Below are 24634 nucleotides of genomic sequence, written 5' to 3'. Positions count from 1 at the left end.
TCGGGCCCGGAATAACCCGCTCCGGACCTGCTTTAGGCCAGCCTATACGACACACACCCCTAACTAAATAACTATATAATAGTTACTTAGTTAACGTTATTCATAGGCTTCTTTTATCGATATATCCCCTTTTATAACGTCCACGTAGCTTCCATCGAACTTCTCTTCCAGCTCTTCTAGATACTCCGGTAAGATCTCCTCCAGCTTATTTATATAGAGACGTCCCTGTATATCTATTACTCCTACCTATTCCCTTAAGGTTATAAACTTCTCCCTAAACAGGGCCTTCGTTAATCTATTAACGATTATATCGGCGCTTATAACGTAGCAGACTTTAATCCTTCTATACTACTACGCCTCTTATAACTAATAGTTATATATATCCACGTACCGTAATCGCGTATTTAATTAAGCGATCTCCGCCGTTAGTAGGTGTATCGTTTAGCTATTATCGTATCGTATCTTTAATCGTGGATTATCGAATATTATACCTATGGCCTTTAATAGCCTTTTTATAAATATCCTTTCCTTCGCACCTTATACCAGCAAGAGTAGCTCTGCCTCTGTTATTAACGTTATCACCGTTGCTTGCTTATTAGCTCGCTAGTCTACTATACCTCTAAATAAACGTATTATAAACGCCTAGCTGCTCTTTTAATTAATTAAATTGTCCGTAAAGGACGCGTCGGTCAACACCTCGATAGAGTCGCCACCACCTAATTCTAAGGCGTAGGTTTATATAGCCAGCAGATATTGGATTAAATGGTTGGCTGCTTCGTGATACTAACTGCTTGGATTTACGTTAAATCTACAGAGTCGAGATACTATAAAGGCGATATCTGGTCGTGTAATTACTATAGCGTATAGAACTAATCCTATTTTTCGTTAATAGCTTTTAACGGTGGTAGACTTCCTAGCGTACAGCAGTAGCTCTGCCGGCTGTATAGGGCTTATAGGTTTATAGTTAGATGCCATTAATAATAGATATCCTACCTTCACGATATAATCGCGTTATAATAGCCATATCCTCCTTGAGGGACGGTCCCGAATAACCTTAATCCTAAGGAACCACTATAGTAGCTGCCCGCCTTATAGAGCGTAGTGCTTTTATAGGCTCGCGATAGCCTATTCTATCTCTTCCCTATAGTCTTCCTTAAAGCCAATCACGATATCGTCTATATAAAAGAATAGGATTAACCTATAGCGTATAAAGCAGCAGGGCTCTTACGGCACTATCTTAAACCCGTCTTTTTTTAGCAGCTCTATAATATATTTTTGCTATAGTAATAAAGACTCCTATAGTCCGTATAACACCTTCTTTAGTAATAGTAATTAACCCGGCACCGCGGTCCTAGGCGGGAACCGTATATATATATCGTGTGGCAGGGGGGTGTGTATAAAGGCGTTAACGATGTTATACTATATTAAAGATAGGTCGAAGCGAGCGGCAATCGCTATTAATAATCTAAAGGAGCGACCGGCGAGAGTGGCGGTATATATATCTTTTAACGAGTCCTGATACTATTAATCTCTGCCGACCACTAATCTAGCCTTATACTTCTATAGAAAGCCGTGCTTATTAAACTTATAGGTTATTACCTATATACAGCTAAGCACTTAATACCCCTTCGCCCTGTCCTTTAGTACCGCGATCCACGAGCCTATCTCTTTATAACTCTTTAGGTGGTCCCTTTAGGCTTATCGGAATAGGATTTTGTATAGGTGGTTTTTAAGGTCTCGTTAACTTCTCGGAGGGGCCGGTAGTTACTTACGGTGTATCTTACAGGGTCTTTTAAGTGCCTTTTTGATTTTTAACTTCGTTAGCGGCTTGCTATTTAAATTACGGACTAATAGGGTATATCTTCCTGCGTTAAAGGCAGAGATCCAGACTCGGTTACTACTATAGCTTCGAAATTTAGCTCCCCCCTGCTTTATGGGTATATAGCCCGTGAAAGCAGCCGCCGTGAGCCCTGCCTAAGGAGGGGTTTCTGGTAGAGTTAGAAGGTGACTATTATCTAGGCGTTAGTGATTAATCGCGGCCGTGGAAGAAGAGTCTTTTTCTAGCTCCGGCCTCGCAGGCTCTATAAGCTCCTCCTACTATTCCGGCCTCTTAGGCGCTATAAACGGTTATTCCGGCCTCTCGGGCTCTATAAACGGTTCCACCCCCCGAGCCTTAAGGCCGGTAGGCGTAGCCCTTAGGAGAGGTTCGTTAACCTCGCTGCCCGACTAGAGAATAGGCTCGAAGTATGCTGTTATAAACGTATCGGCTACCTTATCTTACGGCTCGCCTTACTTAATTATATATGACTCTAGTAGGCGGATCTGATTAATAATATCCGCTAGCTATTCTTCCGTTAATTAACGTAAATCGTCCTTTAGAGCTTCGAGTCTGCCGTTAAAATACTCTTATTCGTTAAAGATGACGTTATATATACGGACGATCCCGTTCCTTTGAAGGCTAGGAACCTAAATACGGTAGATATTGGTTAAATCGTATCCTATAAGGTAACCGATATAGGCCCGCGGCGCTAGCCGATTTTAAAGTTTTCTAGACCTTATTAGAGCTGCTCTGGTTATAGGAAAAGCTTTATAACTAAAGGCCCGAAGGTGCCCTAGCTATGGCTTATATTAATAGATGACTTTAAACGGGGTCTTCTAGCTAAGACATTGTTTAGGCGTTCTGTTTTATACGTAAGCGGTAGTAGGGACGACTTTAACCTATAGGAAATTAGGTAATCGGGAGTATATTCGTATAGCTCGTGCCTTCTATACTATAATAGCCCTAGATCTTTCGGTACTACTATTCTATGCGGGGGTCTCTGCTAAAGAGGACTCTAATTAGATACTAAAACCCTTAGCTAAGCCCTGTATTTTAAGTAATTGCATTAGTTCGTTATTATACTTAAAAACCCGTACCTGCCGGTTAAATTAACTCTAAACCTATCGGATATATTGGTTTATAACTATATAGATATCGGAAGCCCTCTTTAACGTTATAACAGAGTAGGCCACGAATCCGCTATATCGATCCGTAAAGAATATAATCCGCACGTATCCGTCGGCGGTTAGTAGGAACTCCGTGAAATCGATTGCCTACCTCTCGCCGGCGTAGTTTAGAGCTGTACGGGTCCGCTGGCTAATCTAACGGCTTATCTTTAATTAGGCGTAGGCGTTACACTCTACTATCCTAGGCCCCTTTAGTTTAACGCCCTATAACTGCTCTTCTGGTTATTTTATTGTATTAGGGCTAGCGTGCCCTAACCGGAGATGCTATAGATTGCCCTTAGCTTAGCTGGCTGCCCTTTTGATCGGTTTTCGGATTAGTAGATTCGAGGCTAGAAGAGCAGCTAGGGCGTTAGTGACTAGAAAGAGCTTTATAACGGTTTGATTATAGTGGACACTTAGCTTATAAAGGATTATTCGGTTATAGCGGCGTATATAATCGTTCGGCGGCTCTTAATCCTACTAATAACCGTTCTAACGTATCTTCTTATTAAAGACTAGGTTATAAATAAAATCTTCGTAGTAGGCTACGTCTTTTAACCGGAACTTTATCGGGCCGGCCGTTCCTTTTATTATTATAATAACGTCTCTATACCCTTAAATCGGCACCGTTATGGTGCCGGCGATTATAACGTCATCGGGCCAGGCCGGTCTATAATCCGTAAATCTGCTTCTATTATTAAAAACGTGGGATATAGTACCTAAGACTAATATAGCGGACTACTATAAAGCATATACGGCGGCCGAGAGGGCGGCCGCCGGGGCTTCTAGCCGGTATGGCTCGTAACGGACGGTGTTTAACGCCTTGCCTTGCCCTTTATAGAATATATTTATAAGCTTTTCTAGCTTCGTGGTCTCCTTGATTTTAAAGGAGACCTTACCGCCGCCACTGACTTTATTATTATCGGTCACTTTGTGTTCGGTGGCGGCAGCTCTTATAGCCGTACGTAGTCACGCCTCCTCGAGGACTTCGTTATTATTATCGCCGTTGCCGCCGCCGCCGCCGAGTTTATTATTATTACCGGTCACTTTATATTCGGTGGCGGCGGTGGCGGCGGTCCTCTTTTTTTTATTCCGGGACCTAATCTTCTCTATAGCGCTCTATAGATCCCGGTCTATTCTAAGGGACTTCTCTACGAGCCTCCTAATAGAGTTATTAGCTTAAAAGCCCTCCGGCGCTAATACTAGGAATAATATCTAGTAGCCCTATAAATCGTGGCCGCGCCGGTAGCACGCGGGGTACTCGTCCTTATAGAAGAGTGATTACCGGCGCTTAGAGCTTATACGGTTAGTTAACTTACCTTTAGGGTAGATACTACGGCCCCGCTAGGCTCCGGCCCGGTTAGCCCTCCCGGCCTATTATAGCCCGTTATTATCGTCGCCACCTTTACCCAGGTTTAGGGCCGGGAAGGCTATAGTTCTATGGCTTTAAGTGGGCGGCATGTTAAGTTATTCCGCCGCCTTTTTCCTTTCCGCGACAAGGGTTATCACCGATACTATTTTAAGGTCCAGCGTTACTTCCTTTATATCCACCCAGTTACCTAGGGCAGGTCGTATAGCGTTAAAGAAATCGTTAATCCAAATCTCCCGGGGCTTATTATATATCCCGACGTTATAATAGTCCTAAAGCCGATCCTGCTAGGCGTCTAGCTAGGCGCCTACCTTCCGGGGGTTAGTAGGCGGCTTATTCTTATATAGATTATAGTTCTTTTAGGAGTCTTTTATACGGGTCGCGATATAGGGTACGGCGTCGGCTTATACTACTACGTAGATCTTTTCCGGGGTTATGCCCTTTATTAGGGCCTTCCGTCTCTTCGCTGCGATAGACTCTTCTACCCACTTAAGTATACCGTTAATACCCTTCTAATAAGTCCTATAGTCTTTACGATCTTCTTTATATCAGCGGTAGTCTTCGGTATAGGCGGCCTTACCTATAACCGTTAGCTCGGAGATATTAGTAGGCTGCCCGTTAACGTTAGCGATAGAGGCGTAGAAAGTAAATTCGGGACGGGTGGCTCGCTACGGCCTAGGGGCTGGATTATCAGGGCGTAGGAAGTCCTAGACTCCGTTACTACGGGCCCTGACTTTATAGAGGCGTTGCTATAGTTCCTAATCTTCGTGGCTTGTATAGATAGTCGTATTCGAGGTTATGGTTATAATAGCTATAGGCAGCTTAGCGTAAATAGCTTTAAAAGGTTATCGAGTAAAAATAAGACTCTTAATTATTATAAATGGCGTATAACTTAATTACGTGAAAATAAGCGATCGATCTGTTAATTCGATTAACTCTGTGTAAATCTCTGATCGTAGTGCTAAATTCCTGCCCTTATTCCTGCGGTAGATCCACTCCCACTTTCGGGCCCGGAATAACCCGCTCCGGACCTGCTTTAGGCCAGCCTATGCGATAAAACGTACCTTTAGGGCCGGAGATAATCCTAAAAACTTAAACATCTTTTAAGAGACGGAGATAAGAGGTTAGCGCGGTGGTATTATAAGCGGCTAGTCACGAGTTATTTATAGAGTAAGGCGAAATAATTGAATTATCTAAAGCTAAGGAGAAAAGAAGGAAAAGGGAAAACTCTATAGGTGCTTACGACCTAAATATAATATCGTGGCGACCCACTAGGGATATACTGTGATTAGTTAGAAGATCCGGTGGTCTACCGGATTATCTCCACGGGGTTAACCCGTAATATTACCCCCCTCCCCCCTCGGTGAGCTGTTACTATTCGGTATAGGTTCGTGGAGCGTTATTATTCGATTAAACAACGCCTCTTTATTAATTAAACAATAACCTCTAGCAGCTCCTTTACTCTAAACAGCCCTTTTATTCGTTAAAGGGTTCTTAAGGCGGGCTTTTTTTTATAGTTATAAGGTTAATTAATATAATATATACGGGTATTATTATTATTTATAGACGGGTTATAGGATCGTTCCTTTTATATAAGGAACTGATATACGTACCTTCCCTGACCGTGTAACTTGCTTATTAATAATACTAACTTTACAGTTACCTCCGTTATTCTGTTTTTTCTTCTTTTCTTTAATAATATCCTTTACTATTAGCAGTACGTTTTCTATCGCCCACCACCCTTTCACACGCCGTTTTATCGCTCTAACCCCTTATCTCTCTCTCTAAAAGATATTTAAGTTTTTAGGATTATCTCTAGCCCCTAAGGTACGTTTCCCGTTCTTCCTATAAGCCTCGCGTAACGTTTACTAACTTATATATATAATATAAGGGGCTAATAATACTAATAATAATAATAATAATACCGGCAAGGAGGCACCTGCTCCCGCCCCGGCTAGTAAGGAGATTACTACTCCTGCCTTAGCTATAAACCGCCGCGCCTACCTAGCCCGAGCCGCTAAGGCTAAGGGTAAGCGTTCCGCGGGCGAAGCTTCTATAATGGTTAAGAGCCCCGCGAAGCGCGCTTATAGAATAAAATATCCTCTTAAAGGGACCTATTCGGCCCTTAACTACGCTTACGTAAAGGTAATTACTAATAGCTAGGATAGGCGGCGCTACCGCGACTAGTTACGACCCGGAGCGAGGATACCCGATCCTAAGTGCTATAACTACTTAAAGGGCGGTTATAGGTGCGTTCCTCCTCTGCCTAGGATAACTAGTCTATTAGTAATACTCTTAGAGGCGGTAAAGGTGGTTAATAATAACCCCTTTTATAGCCCTAGGGCGATAAAGGCGCTTATAGCGGCTTATTCGGCCTTTTAGAAGGTATCTGGGGTTTCGAAAAAGACCTCTAATACTTTATAAGAGGATAAGCCTATCTTAACGCTTATCGCCTCGGGTACCGGTAAGCCTTATCGGTATAAGCTACCGCCTCCCCCCCCTAACGGGGACTCTTATATTATAGTAAGTGGACCTATACCTATTATAGCGCCTCCTATTATCGTCACGCTTATTCCTAGTATAACGATTACCTTTACGGGGGTAGAAGGCCTACGCCGGCTTAACCGGTTCCTATAGGTGGTTAAGAATATTATAGGGGTTATTCGCGTCGAGGTAAAGGATATTAAGTCCTTTAAGGGAAAGAAGACGGATAGGTAGGCCGAGGTCGCGGTGTCTATATCGTCTCCCGTTATCGCTAAAAGCGTTAATAGTTATAAGGACGCTCGTAATAACGTTAATTTTAATACCTAAACCCGGTAGCTAGGGGCAGGGCTTATCCGCCCCGACTTAATTAATATAGACGGCTTTACTATTATTCCAACCTTTATTTAATCCTTACCGCCTTTCTTATAACTCTTTTTCTTTTTATAATATTCGTATAGTCTATTATTAACTTTAATCGGGCTATACTTCTTTTTATAGCGGTCTAGGGCGGTTAATTCTTATAAGGACTCTATTAGTTCCTAAGATATCTAGGTATATCCTTCTTACTTTACTAATACCTCCCTCCTTACGCCTCTACCTACCTTCCTATTCCTAGTATATAAGATTTCCTTTACTATCTATTCGTCTTCTTCGAGACTATTATAAATTAGTCTAGGTTAGGGGTCGTGTAGAATTTAACTAGGAAGCGGGTCTTCGCTTATACGCTATAGGAGGTCTATATAAAACCTCGGGTATACGTTTAAAGGTATATCTAGTTCTATAATATACGGGTTAATAACCTTAGTAACCCTATACTTTTAGTATAGCTAGCTTAACTTATGCGACGGTCTTAGGGTAGAGTAGTTTATAAGTAAGAGCTATACGAGGTCGCCTTTATAAAGGCGTTTGGCGGAGATATAACGCTTATTTACTAACTTTTCCTATTATAGCTATATAGCCGCTATTAAGGCTTAGGCGAACTCTATAGCTTCTTAAAGGCGGCGAAGCAGGTTATAGGCTATAAACTCCTAAGCGTTACTGCTTAGTTCCTTATAGATCTAGATCGGGTCGATATAGTATCCGTGTTTAAGGAAGAACGGACTTATCTTAGTAGTAAAGCTCTCCCGGTTATTTAATACTAGTTAGGCGGCGGGTAATAACCTATCCTAATCGTCTTAGGCGTAGTAGATAAAGGCTCGGAGGTACGCCTATACTTCTTAGTTCGCTTATTTAGTGGCTTTATTAGTCTAGGGGTGGTATGCTATACTTAATTATTATTCGATTTTAGCTATTATATAAAAATATCGCTAAAAGCGACTTATCTAGTTAGAACCTTTATTATTTACGATTAAATAAGGTATACTATGGAACTAAAAGTAATAGTATAGGAACCGTTTAGCGTAAGCTTCCGCCGTTATAGAGTCTATCGCTTTAAGGGTAATAGCCTTTATAAGTCGATCGGTTATAACCTATAAGTATCTATACTTTTTCTCTTTAGCGGGAGGCAGATCCGTTATAAAGTCTATTAATAAGTCGCTCCTTATTTATTCGGGAATCGGGAGTAGTTTTAAGAGTCGTTATTAAGCGTTCCTCTACGTATAGCTTTAGTTATAAACGTTATACTTATATATAAACCTATATATATCTTAGTTTATTCCCGGCTAAAAGAAGCGTCTTATTATAATAGTAATTATATTATCTCGCCCCGGGTAGCCTCTAATTATAGAGTCGTGTATAGATTAGATTACTTATATTCGTAATATACTTCCTTCTTAAGCTCCCGGCACCTATAGGCGATCTCGGAATATTAGTAGTCCTTATAAAGTGGTCCTATATTCGGTAATCTAGGCTCGGAGACCTAATAAGGGGGGGAACTATTAATCGCCTTTAGATACGGCTTATATACCTTAGCGATACTAGTTATCTTCTTCTACTATAGCGTCCTATAACTATTATAATTCGTTATCGGCTTTAAATACTTATAGGTATTCACGAAGGAGGCGGATCTTTAGGGGGATTAAGGTCTCTAGGATTAACTATATATATCGTGCCTATTCCTATTCGTTAAAGAAGTCTTTTAGTTCGTCTTATTACCTTCGCGAGAGAGTATCGGCTATATAATTATCGGCACCTTTACGGTATTCTAGCACGAAGTTAAACTAGGGTAGCTTACTAGTATATCGGCTTTACCTTTTATTAAGTATCTTCTTTATTATAAAGTATTCTAAGGCCTTATAATCGGATACGATTATAAAGCGACTCTAACTTAGGAGCTCTGCTCTCTAATACGTTATATAGCTTATAATCGCTAATATCTCCTTATAATAAATAGGGTAGTTATACTTAGCTCCTATAAGTCGCCTCGAGTAATAGGCGACCACGTAATAACGTCTTTATTCGTCTTCTTAAACCAATACACCTCCTAATACGAATCCCGAGTAGTCAGTTTCTATAAAGGTTTTATTACTTAAGACCTATTACCGTAGGATCAGTTCCTCCTAGAACCTTTTCTTAACTTCTTCGAAGGCCGCTTATTTATTAGGACCCTATAAGAATACTCGATCCTTTTTTATTAGTCTTATTAGGGCGGCCGTGATATAGGCGAAGTTCTCTATGAATATACGGTAATAGTTTATAAAGCCTAAGAAGCTTCGGACTCCCTTTACTAAGGTCAGGGCTTCCTACTCTCGGATCGCCTTAAGCTTATCGGGGTTATATAAAATACCCTAACCGGCGGTAAGTACTTTACGGTCTTTATACTAAACTCGTACTTCGCCGGGTTAAGCGTTAATCCTATATCGCTTAACGACTATAGTACTATATTAACCTTCTTCTTATAGTCGTATAGGGATCCGCTTAAGTAAATCAGGATATTATCGATATATACGGTAATAAAGTTATTAAGGTATTACTATAGCGTTTTATTAATATATTATTAAAAGGATATAGGGGCGTTACTAAGTCCAAAGGGGTATACTAGCTATTTAAATAAGCCGAATTAGGTTTAAAACGCTATCTTCGCTTCGTGGCTAGCGGCTATTCGGATTTTATAGAATATAGTAACTATATCGAGTTTCGTAAACTACTTAGCTTACTCTAGGTTTCAGAGTGTCTCTATAATCAGGGGGAGAGGATAGCGGTCTTTTTAGGTAATCGTATTTAGGGCACGGTAATCGTAATAGAATCGTAGTCCTCCTCCTGGCTTCTTCACAAATAGAACTAGAGCTTTAGCGGCGGAGCTATTAGCTTATATAAATCCCTTATCGATTAGGTCGGTAAGGGTCTTTTATAGGACTAATAGTTCTTTTTTAGATATATTATAAAGAGGGCCCTAGGGTAGTTCTGGTTCCTTACCGTTAGGCCCTTATATAAGGTTCACTTTATAGTTAACCCTAGGTCGATAAGGGGGAAGGCGGTTTATTTATAAGTTAGAGAATAAATCCGGAAATCCTCGTAGTATCTCCTTTAGGATATACTTCCGGGGGTCGACTAAAGACTTGCCTTAGAGGGCCTTATCGATATCTTTAATACTAACTATATAAAGCCCGAGTTCCTTTTTACCGAACCGTTATTTCCTTTATAATCGACGTATAATACTAATAAATACTAACCCGGTTACTATTTAAGCTCCGCGAATAGCTCTAATATTATCGGGTTCTTCTTCGCCTTAAAGTCCGATATCTATCCGAGCCACTCCGTAATAAAGGCGACGTCTCTTTATCTAATAAGTAATATCGTTATATACTATCTAAGGCTTCCCTAGGAATATATCGTGATCTAATCCTAGTATTATATAGGCGAATAATCGTTATATATATCCACTAATCTCGAGATCGTATACAGCGATACTAAAACTCTTAGTAGACCCTATAGTATTAAAGAACCCCGAGAGGGGTCTTTAAGTCTTATCGACTAATAGGAGGCGGAGGGACTTTATAATATATTTATTTATAGCTATATAATAGTTATATCTAGTATTAATAAGAGCGGTAATTAACTTTTTATTTATCCGCGCTTATATAAAAGCTAAATAACTACTACACGACTATAATATAAACTCTTTTTAATCCCTTTATTCCTTTATAATAGGCTCTAGCACCCGTTTTTATACTAGAGCTATTCTTTTTCCGAGTCTCTATTATTATCCGTGACTCCTATATAGATCGTCTTATTATCCGAGGCCGCTAAGACCTTCGCTATACAGTTCTCTTTATAATCCTCGGCGTCTTTTTTCTTTAAGCGATATCTCCTAGCAAGGTATCCCTTCTTTCTATAGTTATAGCACTCTCTTATCTCTTTCTTCTTAGTCTATACTCGATTAACTCCTCCTATCTTTATATCACTATTATAATCGCGAGCGTGACTATTAGTATTATTATTATATAGCGCTTAGCCGAACTATAGCCTTATAGCGAGGGCTTTAAGTCTTTAAGCGATGCTTTATACTTTAGTTACCTAAGCGTGGTAGTTATTCGGTAGTTTTATAATAATAAGGGCGGTATAAAGGCGACTACTAAGAGCTCCCTTTAGGAATATAATCTTTATAGTATTATCCTATTAACCTCTACTAGGGATAGCAGGCTATTATTTAAAACCGGATATAAAGCTTCCGAACGCTTAGTTTTTATACTAGCGTAACGTTCTTAGGGCGTTAGCCGCGTAAGGTTATTCGTTAATATCTTTATATATATAGTTAAGGTAATTAAGGAAGTCTTCGGGGTCGTATTAATTATCGGTTCCGCCTATAGCCTAGAAGGAGGCGATAACGCGATGGGGAGCTTTATCTAAATAGGCGTTAATAAAATACCACTTCTCGCGAGGGCTTTAGAAAAGATATTAATCGAGTAGGAGCTTTTCGCGAATCTCGGATAACTAACTCGCATACTCTAAGCGTTTACCGTTAAACTTCTATAATAGTGGAAGTGCTTTAGTCCTAAGGTTTAAAACGGGCGTTATATCGGGTATAGGCGTCGGGACGGGTAGCTAAGAGCCTTATATAGTCTCTTTTAATAGTATAGCGAGATAAGGCGTGGCTATATATTATTAATTTTATATCGCCTATAGTAGCTAGTTAATAGTATTCTGTTATTCTTGGATCTAGATGGTTAAGGTCGCGACCTAAGTCTATAGAGGGTTAATAATCTCCCTCCTCTACTCTATAGCCTTAGGCGACTCGCCCGCTAGGTATAACGGAGCGCTAGGAGGTGGATCGAAGTGATAGTCTATCTTTATTAGCGTAGCGTGTGGGTTTCGCTAAGCTTTAGATATATAAGCGGCTAGTCACGAGTTATTTATAGAGTAAGGCTAAATAATTAAATTATCTAAAGCTAAGGAGAAAAGAAGGAAAAGGGAAAACTCTATAGGTGCTTACGACCTAAATATAATATCGTGGCGACCTACTAGGGATATGCTATGATTGGTTAGAAGATCCGGTGGTTTACCGGATTATCTCTACAGGGTTAACCCGTAACAGGTATAAGGTATAAAAGAGTTATAGTCTATAAAAAACGTACTGCGGATAGTAATAGATATTATTAAAGAGGAGAAGAAAAACAGATTAATAAAGGCGACGGCGAAGTTAGTATTATTAGCTTAGGTAAGTTATTCGGATAGGGAAGGTACGGTATAAGGATCCTTATATAGAAGGAACGACCTAGCGAACTATAATAACACCCTTACACGGAACGCTAATTAATTATATAGCTATAAAGGCTTACCTCGAGTGCTCTTTAATAAATAAAGAGGTTATTTAAGGTTAAAGAGCTACTAGAGGTCGTTATTTAATTAATAAAGAGGCGTTATTTAATTAAATAATAACGCTTCACGAACCTATACCGAATAGTAATAGCTTACCGAGGGGGGAAGGGGGTAATATTACGGGTTAACCCCGTGGAGATAATCCGGTAGACCACCGGATCTTCTAACTAATCATAGTATATTCCTAGTAGGTCGCCACGATATTATATTTAGGTCGTAAGCACTAATAGAGTTTTCCCCTTTTCCTTCCTTTCTCCTTAGCTTTAGATAATTCAATTATTCGGCCTTACTCTGTGAATAACTCGTGACCAGCCGCTCATAGCCAGCCCCGGATCCAGGAAGAAATCCAAGAAGTCAGCTCTTTACACATAATATTATACGCAGCTTCAAGCTCGCGCAACAAGCAGTAATCGTATGGTTCTACGAATTCAATAGCTTTTTGCTTGATTTTCCTCTCTTCCGCGCGTAGAGCCTACTACTCGTAGCCTAATTTATTAAAATTATTTAATATCACTAGTAGGCGGTTAGCGGAGCGTGGAGCGCTAATAACTTATAGGCGAAGTCGCTATAAACGCCGCGCGACCCGAACCTGCCTGATATAAGGGAGTATATACGCCTCCTTCGCGATATGCTAGAACGAGAAGAGGCATCGGCCCTTTATTATCGCGGCCCCCCGGGGGTAGGGGGGAGGGAAGTAATATTATAGGTTAACTCCTGGAATTTATAGTTTCGGTATAAGGCCGGAACCGCTAACTAGCGCGTAGGCCCGACGCTCGGACCTCGCACTGCCTTTACCATAGATTCTTATAAACCTAGTAAATCCTATACTCCTCCGTAGACCTTTTCCTTTCCTTCCCTGAATTCTGGCTAGTATAATTATTCGGCCTTACTTAGTGCGATCCACCTATAACTAGCCGCTTATAATTTAGCAGGTCTCTTTATTAGATTAGCTAGGCAGCCGATATATTATAGTAAGTAGGAGGCGTATTCTTATACTAATTGTATTGCTTCTAAGAGTGCTATATACGGGTTATAATATAGAGGGCGGTATTAGACTTAATATCTATAAATACGTTTACCGATATAGTGCCCTTTAGTAGTATCGGGGGGGTTTTATATATAAAGAGCATTATTTATTCTTACTCTGTTATCGCTTAGCTAATGCTAGGCTAGCCTTCCTAGGTAATAGTCCCTCTTAGATTTAGAAGGGGGGAAAACCTCTTCGGACAAAAACCCCTTCCCCCTTATAATAATGAAATTCGTTCCACGTGCGCGGCCGCCGCGAAGACACTGTGCGGCCGCTGTATTGACACTGTTCGTATTACGAAGCCACTGATATAAGCTCTATACTCCTTCGTCCTAGTCCCTGTTATCCTCGTATTTATTACTAAGACAGACCCTTAGTAATTAATTCTATCCTAAGCCAGTAACCCTATCTACAGGATTCAACGTATCCTAGACCCACGTTTAAGCTTTTTACGTTATCTATAGACGGCCTTATACGTAGTATAACGTACGGTTCGTAGCTCCCACGTTTCCTGTAGGTCCCGCCGGGATATTTTTACACGCTCCGGAGCGCGGTATCGTCTCTATATGCGTAACGGGCGACCAATCCGCTATAGCCCTGTTTACGGTAGGGCCTACCTGCCCTAGTTAGCGACATAGGCGTGTCGGCCTTAGCGGCAGAGCTACCGGCGCCTATTATCGACTAGCTACGAGCCGGGCAGTAGGGCTATCGGGCCCCCCTTATTTAACCCTTATCGTGCTTACCAAGGCAGATAAGGGCCACCCGCGAACAGGGCCGGGTGACGCAAAAAGAAAACTTTTTGCGCGCGCCCCCAGCCGGATTCGAACCGACCCAACCGCCTCGTGGTTATATACCAGGGCACCACCAGTGCGCTATGGGGGCTATATAAAGAGTAAAGGGATATTATAAAGCCATAACGCCAAAAGAGTTAGATTCTTTACTAAGGTACTAACTTAGGTTTTTAGTATCACTAGGCCCTTTTATAGCTATTCCGGGCCTAGACCCAGGGAACTACGGGGAATGTTCTTAAAATAATCTATTAAATCTTAAACTATCCTCTAATAATTCTCCCTATCCCTGGCCCTGATTGTAGTAAGTTATAACTATAACGAGTAGGGCTCTATACTATCTTACCGCTATTATCTTTTTAGTCTACTTAATAATGGTATTAACTCCTTTTTCGACCCGATTATATTCTTTATATTCTTCCCTAAATTCTTAATAGAGTTTATTATACGATGTTATTCTAGTAGATATAAGTTTAGTGATGTTTTTAGAGGGTTTATTTAACCTAGTATATGCCGATAGATTATGTTAAGGAAAGGCAAAGACGTTACTATATAGAATAGTGTAGGCAGTATAAACTCGGATAAATCCTCGATAATAGGTATACTTAAGACTACGATATATGTATAGCTAAAATAATATATATATAACAAAGAGGCCTTTAAACGAGATTCCTAGAGGTGTGCGCTGCTCTAATTAGGGCAATATAGCTTAATCGAAGTGGATATAATAAGTATAGCAGAACTTATGGTCAAAAGGATAATAATTATATAGGATAATAAGTATCCTCTGTGTCCGGGTAGCGTTGCTATATATATATATATATATATAATATAAGATAAATAAAAAAGATATGCGCATTTTATAATATTATATTTATTTATTTCTTCTTACTCCGCTATCCTTTCTACTACCTAGGTAGTCTAGGAGTCAGAATTCTGATTGTACGGTCCTTCTCTAATACCTATAGGGGGGAAAACCGTAGTATAAGACTTAGGGAACTAGTATAAGACTCAGATAAAAACCCCTATACTCTCCTCTTTTAAGGATTAGTGCCTTATACAGGGCCGTGGCGGCCCCGGTACTAACTTATCTACTAGTATAAAACTGGCGGCTTCTATACTAGGAAGCCTATAACGTTGCCCGTAGCAGCTTTAAAGTCGACTACGTGCTTCGATTAACGGCACGCGCGTTTTTCGAATACCTCTACTAATTCCAGAGCTTTTATTATATTTACCGGTATCTAAACGTTCTATTAGTCCGGCCAGTGCTTTTCTTAAATAAGGTACTCGGTCCATGGCCTGCCTCTTTCTTTATAAGTAGTCCGTTTATCTAAGATAGTCTTAATCTTATAATGCTTATATAGGTCCCGCTATTACTCTTAGTTCCTATTCTATACGTCGACGGGTCCCGCAGTATCTAATAGCTCTACGAACCTAACTATTTAGAGTTAAGTAATACTAATAACAGGGTATACGTTAAGGGTCTTAGGTAGATCTAATGGGTATACTAACGGCGATACTTACTTAAGGACCTTAAAAGGGCTTATCTATTAGGCACTAAGCTTATAGCTAGCCTTGCCTAAGAGCGAGTATCCGTGGCTAAGGCGAATATATACGCGGTCGCTAGGCTTAAACCGAATATTACGCCGTTTCTTATTATATAGGCGCTTTATACGTATCTATCCTATTACGATAATAAGTTCCTTATCCTCCTAGAATATCTCGTATACAAACGTAGGATTAATTTTGGTGATAAGGTGAAGCGGACTATTCGTTTTAGTATCGTATAGTATCTTATTTAGTATATAGCCGAGCGTCTTATTAAAGGCCTTATTTAGGTTAAACTATAAAGGTATAATTACCGTCGGCTATAGGACCTTTAGGTTACCCGCTAGGTATATATATATCCTAATCTTAATGGTTTAGTTCTTCTTTTCGGAAATACTATCGGTCTAGGGATACTAGGCCGTTTAAAACTTTAGCTTAGTTCCGGCTACCCTCTATAGAGTTATTTAGAAGTCTAATAAGAACTTAGGGTTATAATCCGAGATAATAGCGCGGAGGATACCTTAGTTACCTATCTAGAGGGCTTAAAAGAGTATAGACGCCTAGTCCTTCGTGGTATAGGTGCTATAGCTAGGGATAAGCAGGGAGGCCTTTAACAACTTATCCGTGACAGTTAGTATGGTATCGAATAAAGGGAAGTCTTTACGCTACGAAGGTATCTCTATAGAGGGTATTTCGGGTATCGATAATAAAGTCTATAGCGATAATATAGAAAGGGATTATGGGCGTTAGGATAGGCTATATCTTACTAAGGGGAGCTTACCGATCTGTTTAGTAGGTACGATATATCTTATATTAACCGATATATAAGTCGACCTCCTTACGGAGTTATAGGATTACGAAGCGGCTAAATTATACTATATCCGTTTAGCTCCGAAATAATACTAGTTATTATAAGCGGCCTAGAGGCATTCCTTCTATAGGGAGACGGGGATATAAAAGCGTTTTCTTTTATTTAAATCCACTTAGTATAGGAGATTATTATTTACTTCGAAAGGGATCTTAATTGGTGAGTTATAGTTAGTGGTTTAGGTAAGGATAGGTGCTTATTTTAAGTTATTAGCGTAACCTTCGATAAGCCTTTATTATATATTATCCTTTATTTAGATTTTATTAATATAATATATAGCTTAATCCTCTTAAATCCAGTCTAATTCGCCTTGACCTTTAGCCGGAGGGCCTTTTGTTGTTGGTAGCTAAGATAAAGCGTCGGCTATTATATTCGTTTTACTAGGAATATATTAATAATCTAACTAGAATTAGCTAAGAAACTTAGAGGAGAGGGTAAGCTTTATATTTAGCCTAGTCTTATTAGTACTAGATAGGATAGTCGACTTTATAATACCGACAGTAGCGGCGTGGTCTATAAAGACTATAGTCGGGTTACGATAAGCAGACTAAATAATAGTATACGTTTTACGAATAGCCTATACTAAGTAGGCGACCTTAAGTTCCGTAAGCTAGTACTTTCTTTCGGCGGCGTTAAGCCCCTTACTAATATAGAGTACTAGTTAAATATCGGTTTTTTAAAGGTTCCCTTAGCAAGCTATTTAGTCTTATCGGCTAGTTAGAAGAGTATAGCGGAGAGCCCGTGCTCTTTAAAGGCGTTTAGCTAAATAAAGAGGATCTTAGTAGGGATATAGTGGAATAAGTAAGTGTTTAAGGTAGGAGCGCTGGTAATATTTTAGAATATAGCTAAGTGTTTAATAGTAGCCTTAAATATTATATATTTAGTATACACCTTATAGGTCTATCCCTTATTTTTCCTAATGTAATAAGCCTTAGTAAGAAGGGTCGTTTTTTATTACTAAAGGGGAGCGATTAGATAAGAGAATCGGGGAATAAGATAATAAAGCCACCTTATTATCCTGATTTATTATTCTAAGAACTAAAAAGAAGTTAGAGGGCGAATCTTTTATAAAGCCTCGGTATATTCTTTAGTATTCGATAGTCCGAGGGCGCTAACCTTAAATCCTAGTAGTTAGAATAATAGATATCTAATAAAGGATTTATCGAGAGAGATAGTAATCCTTCTTTTACTAAATAATAAAAGTATAAGATTTAGGTGCTTAGTATAGTTATTCTTAGTAACCGATATAATATCGATATTATCGATAAAGGCGGAAATAAAGTCCTAGTACGGGCATAGGAGCTAGTCTATATAGCGTTAGATATGCACGGGTAAGTTACGGAACCCTATTAGGGCGGCCTCTATTTATTCCTATCCCTATTAGGAGATAATAATAAACCGCTCGCGGTACGGTTTATATATAGGGAATTAGTAAAAGAAAGCCCAGGCGTTAATAACGGAGATAAAAAATTTTCCGCGGAGTCGCTTAATAACCTTATCCTAGAGCGGTATTAGATATATATCTAGGATAATAACCTTATTTAGGGTATAAAGGTCGATTATTATACGGCCTTTACGTTTACCTTTTACCTCTCGCTATATAATAAAAACCGGAGTATTAAAGAATATTAGCGATAATATCTATTCTCTACGGTTCTGGTTATAAAGTCTGTCTAGGGTCTAGTCTAGATAGGCTTAGTCCTTATAGCTAAGTGGATATAGCTTCTAGCTAATCCTCTAGGTATACTATCTGTTAATTAAGGGAACCCGTATATAATCCTTCTTATCTATATCGATAACGCCTTAGTCCGTCTAAACCTTAGGATAATTACCGATAATCCTAGTAAAGCGTTATATAAAGCGGGCTTTATAGTTATAAATAGTCACGACTTTTAGGGTTATTTTAGTTAGGGCGTCCAGGCTCTTAGCGATTCTAAGCTCCCTGCTAATAGGTAAATACCCTTTAAAGATGTCGCTTTATCCTATTAGACTCAGGGGCTTTTTAGTGGCCTTTAGCCGTTTTATGAGAATATCGTGGGTATTATCCTGCTCCGTATTAAAATACCTATCCGCGTAGAAGGGATCTATATACCGTAGCTTACTGCCCCGGGAAATAAATAGCGGCCGGTCGTTAGCGTTATAGATTGGAACGGATATCGCTTCGCTAAGGATATAGTTTAGTAAACCCTTAATATCTAGTTAGAATTCTATAAAGACTAAGGTTCTATTCCGTTACTTAAATAAGATAAATCCGTACTAATATAGTAAAATAATAACCTTCTTAGCGACTTTTAATCGGTGCCTAACTAACGAATATTTAGCGAAGATATATACCGGGATAATAAGACCTTCGTAAGACCTAGGCTGGATAGCCTCCTACGAGTTAAGGATATTAACCTTATTCGGATAGTTAAATTCCTGCCCGAGAAGTAGACCGGCTTTTAGCTTAGGAACTACCTAAGCTTTTATATATAGCTAACCGACTCGGGGCTATCCGTCTACCGTGCCTTATATTAATAAGGTAAACGAAGCTTATCTGATAATATCCGAGGTGCCTACGCCGCGAAGCATAGATCTCTTAGACGTATCGACTTCCATATCGGGGAGGGAAGGGAGAAGGTGCTAGCTTATAACGCACTATGAGGCACCTAAATTAATATAAGCTTTAAAAGGAGTGCTATCTAGGGTTAGTTAGACTTAGACCCTTATGTCTATATAACCACACGGGCCGACTATAGGGTCTATTACTTCTTATAAAGCGCCTTCGATTAGCGGAGAGTCCTAACCACCTTAGTCTATTATTAGGAATAGATACTAATAGGACTTCTTATAGCGGAGGGCCTTATTATTAGATCTTATTACCTATCTATACTTAGTATTATTATTATACTTAGTAAAGATTATAGTACTTAGGTATTAATCCGGGTTTATTAGCGACCTAATGTAGTTAATTACTACCTTTATTAGTCTTAGCTTTATTATCTACGAGGTCCTCGGAACTATTAGACTCCTTTTTAAAATAATAAAGGTCCTTTAGTTCCTTATTATTCTTATATCCTTTATCGGGGACCTTATTATCGATAATAGTATTCACGGGGTCCCGGGATCGCTTTTAGCAGAAGTTTCTATTTCCGCGTACTAGGTAATCGGACGCGTTATTAGCTAAGAGCCATAAGCTATATTTATATACGTAACGGTTTAGCGTTCCTTGGGCTAGCAGGGCGTGGTTATTCTAGCGGAATTATCCTAGTCCTAGTAAGCGATATTCCGGTAATAGTAAACAACGATCCAGTGCTAAAGAACGTTGTTCGGGCTACGGTAAACAGTATAAAGCCGGGCTATTATATTAATCCGGGTACTACGGAAAGGGCGAATATACCTAGGAGGATTAGTTTAATATCGATATCTAGTTAATCCGCGGCAGGGTTTATTAGGTAACGAGTACCTTTTAGGCTTTATTAGTATAGTTCTAGTATTATCCTGGTACTATACTAGCTAGGCTATTTATAAAGTCGGTGGCTATAGTTTCCGGTCCGGAATAAGGAATAGTGTTTACTAGGTTAGCGTCTAAGCGGTCCTATACTAGGGCTAAATACTTACCTTTAGGTTTATTAACCGCCTTTACTAATCGGATTAGCTTATCTATAAAGACACAGATATTATAGCGGGTAACTATATTATCTAGGGTATATCTCTCGCGCCTTAGCTTATACTTAGCTTCCTTTAAAGGTAGTCGGAACCTTTCCTATAAGGCGGTCTTTTAGTCTATAATAGTTATTATTATAGTAAGGTACGAACATTATCCCTTAGTAAGGCTTATAAACTATATAAAGGCCTCGCTTAATAGATAGCAGGCTAGTCCGCGGGGAAGGAACTCTTGGTACTAGGCACTTAGGCCGGTATATTAGTTTATGACGTTAATAAAGCGGAAAACGTTTATATAGATTAATTTAGTTCCTTTGGTCTTAAGATCCTAGTTAGTAGCAAAGTATAAGGGAGGCTTAAAGTAACCTAAGTTATTAGCCTTAAGTCGGTACGTCTAATTATTACACTAGCCGAGGATAGTAAGTAAATCCGATTATCGTATATATAGATATAGTTCCGGGTAGCTAATATCCGGTATATTCCTTTAGGGAGGACCTGCGCTAGGAGGCCGCGTCCGGGGGCCCTATTACCTAGAGGAGCTGCCTAGTACTATTAACGTTCCGGATTCCTACTATTCCTAGTTCTAATATCTTCCGTTTAGTGGTGAGAGTAGTATATAATATCGGAGGGCGTAGGGCGTATATAATTATCGTGGTGGCTTATAGTATCGGCTTATTAATTTTTCTAGTTAAAGAATAGTATACAGTCATTAGGCATTAGGATATAATCGGGTATTTCTTTAGAAGGTTTAGCGTACTTTAGAGAAGGGCTTTTAGCTATATCTTCGAAGAAACTTCCGACTAGCTATTCGACTATACTTATAGCGGGGCGGATTAAAAGCGATTCCGATCCCTTAACCTTAATCTTAGGCTTTACTAGCGGAGAAGTGTAGCTAGTAGTAAAGGAGGCTAGCTCTTTTTCTTTTACTATATTACGGGGTATAACTATGGATTTATAAAGGTCGATATATTCAGGCTTTGTTTTAGCTAATTATAGAATATCTTTATAAACGAGTCGTAATAGGTAACTTATTTAGCGGGATAGGTTAGCTAAGGAGGCAGGATAGCTTTAGAGACTTTCCTTTTAGAGGTTATAGTATAGCTAGCTTTATTAGTGCTAGGGAGGTTCCCTGCTTACTCGGGGATAGAGAGGAGTAGCCGATATTTAGGTAAAAGAACCTTTTCGGCTATATCTAGATAGGCGTTTACTATTACGGCGAGGGGGCGTGCGCCTTTTAGATCCCTTAGTATTAGAGGAGAGTCTAAGAGAATAGGGTAAGGAGCGTTAGTTATTATTAAGCGGGTTCTATAATAATACTATTTAGTATTCGATAGGGTATTTTAGATACGGGCCCGTCGGATAACTAGTACTCCTGGACTCTTATACTTATCGCTTACTCGCCTAGTCCTAGTAAAGGGGAGGCGTTTTACTTAGTAGACTACGGGTAACCGGTATCGCTTTAGCTACGTGTCCGCTTAGGGCGCTATATATAGCCATTTAACTAAATAGGGGTTTAGTACAGAGACCTCTACGTATTATACTAGTATGCTAGTGAATATAGTAAGGGGTGCGTGGGTAAGTAGTTCCTTATCGGCGCTATTAGGCTATAGCTCGATAATCACTATTTATCGCCTAGTCTTATTTAAGGGGAGGCACTTTATTAATAATAGATAGTTACTTACTCTAGGATAGTGTAATTAGAATAGTCTATACGGTTATTTAATTGGATCTAAAAGCGAACCTTACTAAGATTAAATAAATTTATTTTAGTTATTATTATTTAATATACACTAACCGTATATATATCTAGCTAGCTAGTATTATAGGACCTATAAGAGGCTTTAAGTAAGGTAACCTTAGGGTATAATAAATACTATATAAATAGGATAGATTCTCTAAAGGGGAGGGCGAGGTTCCTACTCTATATATCTATAGAGGAACTTCGGAGTATCTAAGGCTAGGCGCTATACTGGGTATAATGCTAGGACGGTACTAGTGCCGGTCTACCGCTATACTGGTTTAGGGCTAGTATAAGGCTAGCACTAATCCAGCGCTATACTGGTTTAGTGCCTATAGAGTACTAGCACTAATCCAGAGCTATACGGTTTAGGTCCTGGTATAGTGCCGGATAGTAGTGCGTAGTATTACCCCTCTATAATATACGTTAGTTAAGTTAAATATTAAGGTCTAGAGGCTATATTATCTTCTTTTAAGCAGCCCAAGGCTCTTTAATTAGAGTTATTAGTCTAGTATAATCTGGCCTAGACTTCTTAATTTTTAAATTGCAAGATAGAGTCTCTAAAGAGCTTATTTTAGTTATAGTTATATTAATAAATGGATTATCGCTCTATACGGCTAGGTGTATATAGCTTTAAATAGTTATTAAGTAAATATAACTTGTAATTATTATATAAAGAGTATATATAAAATTTATAAGATATTTTCTGATTTTATTAACTATATCAAAATCTATAATCTATATACGAATATCCTATACTTAAGTGTATATATAATATATACCTAACTTCGGGCCAGTATAGCCTACTCTATTCCTATTCCGGCTAGTGAAAATAGTATATATACTATATTCTAAGAATTCTTTATTAAGTAGTATATATAAAATACTAAGGAATGTTAACTAATATAGAGTTTAGGCTATTATAGATATATATTAGCTAGCCCTATTTTAGAATAGTTAGTTCTAAGTTTACTATGTTTAGATGGTATACTTAATTTTACGCCGGAACAACCCGTTTCCGTTCCTACTACGGGCCAGCCTATGCAATAACTTTGTTCCGACGTCATAAGGACGAATATCACGTGATACTCCGACTTTTTGCGCTCCCAATCCCCATCTTATTTGACAGCTGTCTCCTGCCGCTGTTTGCACGATAACCCTTTGTCATATTGTCCCCTCGCTCTCAGGTCTCATTGATCACACTCCGTCCCTGGACGTCTTGAACGTATCAAAGAACAGCGGACCTCTTCTTGAAGATGAGGGCTTACTGGTTTGATGGCTTGCCTGTGAGACACTCTGTTGTGCTGGAGTATGTAATCATCGCTGACAACGTGTACTTGTCTTATGCAACAGGGAGACCAGCGTCTGCCTCATGACTCTGGTAGGCCTGTTGACACGGGACAGTTACAGCAGCTCGGCGTGATGTATTACAGCATCCCAGATGCCAGCAGCGTCGACCAGCTGGCCTCACGACGTGGCTACAAGAACCGAGATGAGATAATCGTGTCACCGGAAACAATGGGCGAGGCTTATGAAGAGAAGATCAGAACGTTTTTCCATGAACATATGCACGAGGATGAGGAAATACGGTACATCCGCGATGGCCGAGGGTACTTTGATGTTCGCAGCCACGAAGACGAATGGGTGCGGATCCAGGTTGAGAAGGTAAGAAGGGATGCAATTGACCCCTTCCCTTGTTGTCTGCCCTATAAAGTAAGAACCTAATTTCTATCTAGAATGATTTACTTATCTTGCCCGCCGGTATCTATCATCGGTTTACCACTGATAGCTCTAATGTATGTGGTTTATCTTTTATATTAGGAGTATACTATATTATATAAAAAGCTAATCTATTTATTAGTATATTAAAGCTATAAGATTATTTAAGGAAGAGCCGAAGTGGACTCCCTTAAATAGGACTGCCGATCTTGATTTTAATCTATATAGGCAACTTTATATTCGGCAATATATTAATAAATATTAACTAACGCTAGCTTAGTATATTATTCTATAATATAGTATATTTATTAAAGATATTCTAAGAGATACTATTAATACTATTTAGGGCTTTTATTCTTTAATATCTCGCTAAACCGAGTATATTATATATATTATTATTATAGATTCCTGAATTTAGTATTACTAAGTAATCTAAAGGTAAAGAGGTAAGGGTAAAGATAATATTTATATATTTACTTTTAGAGGAGTTTAGCATTTTATTATTATCTAAGGCTTAGGTAAATTATAATCATATAGATTATATTAAACCTAGTATTAGACTATAAAAGTACTCTTACTCTTTCTCTAGGCTATTATAGTTTTAATAATACTTTAATTAAGCTACTTTATTATTAGACCTTAGCTATTAATAAATCTTTTTAACTAAGGCTTTCTAACTATTAATATTATACTTATAATAAGTTAT

At 39.1% G+C, this 24634-nt stretch overlaps 1 protein-coding gene and 1 pseudogene across 2 annotated transcripts; one reads left to right on the top strand and one right to left on the bottom strand.

Annotated features, from left to right (window-relative positions):
• Positions 1 to 14428: 14428 nt before the first annotated feature.
• On the bottom strand, positions 14429 to 14504 carry ACRALDRAFT_t241 (annotated as a pseudogene). Its single transcript has one exon. The product of its transcript is annotated as a tRNA-OTHER (tRNA).
• Positions 14505 to 23360: 8856 nt separating this feature from the next.
• Positions 23361 to 24244, top strand: ACRALDRAFT_1077292 (uncharacterized protein). Its single transcript, XM_071018622.1, has 3 exons — positions 23361 to 23874; positions 23946 to 24005; positions 24071 to 24244. Exons 1-3 carry the CDS (start codon positions 23554 to 23556, stop codon positions 24191 to 24193), a joined length of 504 nt encoding a protein of 167 aa, XP_070872853.1. The 5' UTR covers positions 23361 to 23553; the 3' UTR covers positions 24194 to 24244.
• The last annotated feature ends 390 nt before the right edge of the window (positions 24245 to 24634 follow it).

The sequence above is a fragment of the Sodiomyces alcalophilus genome (assembly GCF_042370955.1).
Source record: "Sodiomyces alcalophilus JCM 7366 unplaced genomic scaffold ACRALscaffold_7, whole genome shotgun sequence".
Taxonomy (NCBI): Eukaryota; Fungi; Ascomycota; class Sordariomycetes; order Glomerellales; family Plectosphaerellaceae; genus Sodiomyces; species Sodiomyces alcalophilus.
The sequence above is the reverse complement of the archived record's forward strand: the minus strand, read 5'-3'. Positions and strand labels throughout refer to the sequence as shown.

Bases quoted from the DNA above. Each gene is read 5' to 3' on its own strand.
- ACRALDRAFT_1077292 (XM_071018622.1), top strand. From the start codon at position 23,554: ATGCAACAGGGAGACCAGCGTCTGCCTCATGACTCTGGTAGGCCTGTT. The intron at 23,875-23,945 runs GTAAGAAGGGAT...ATTTCTATCTAG, and splicing joins TGCGGATCCAGGTTGAGAAG to AATGATTTACTTATCTTGCC. The intron at 24,006-24,070 runs GTATGTGGTTTA...TCTATTTATTAG, and splicing joins TTACCACTGATAGCTCTAAT to TATATTAAAGCTATAAGATT.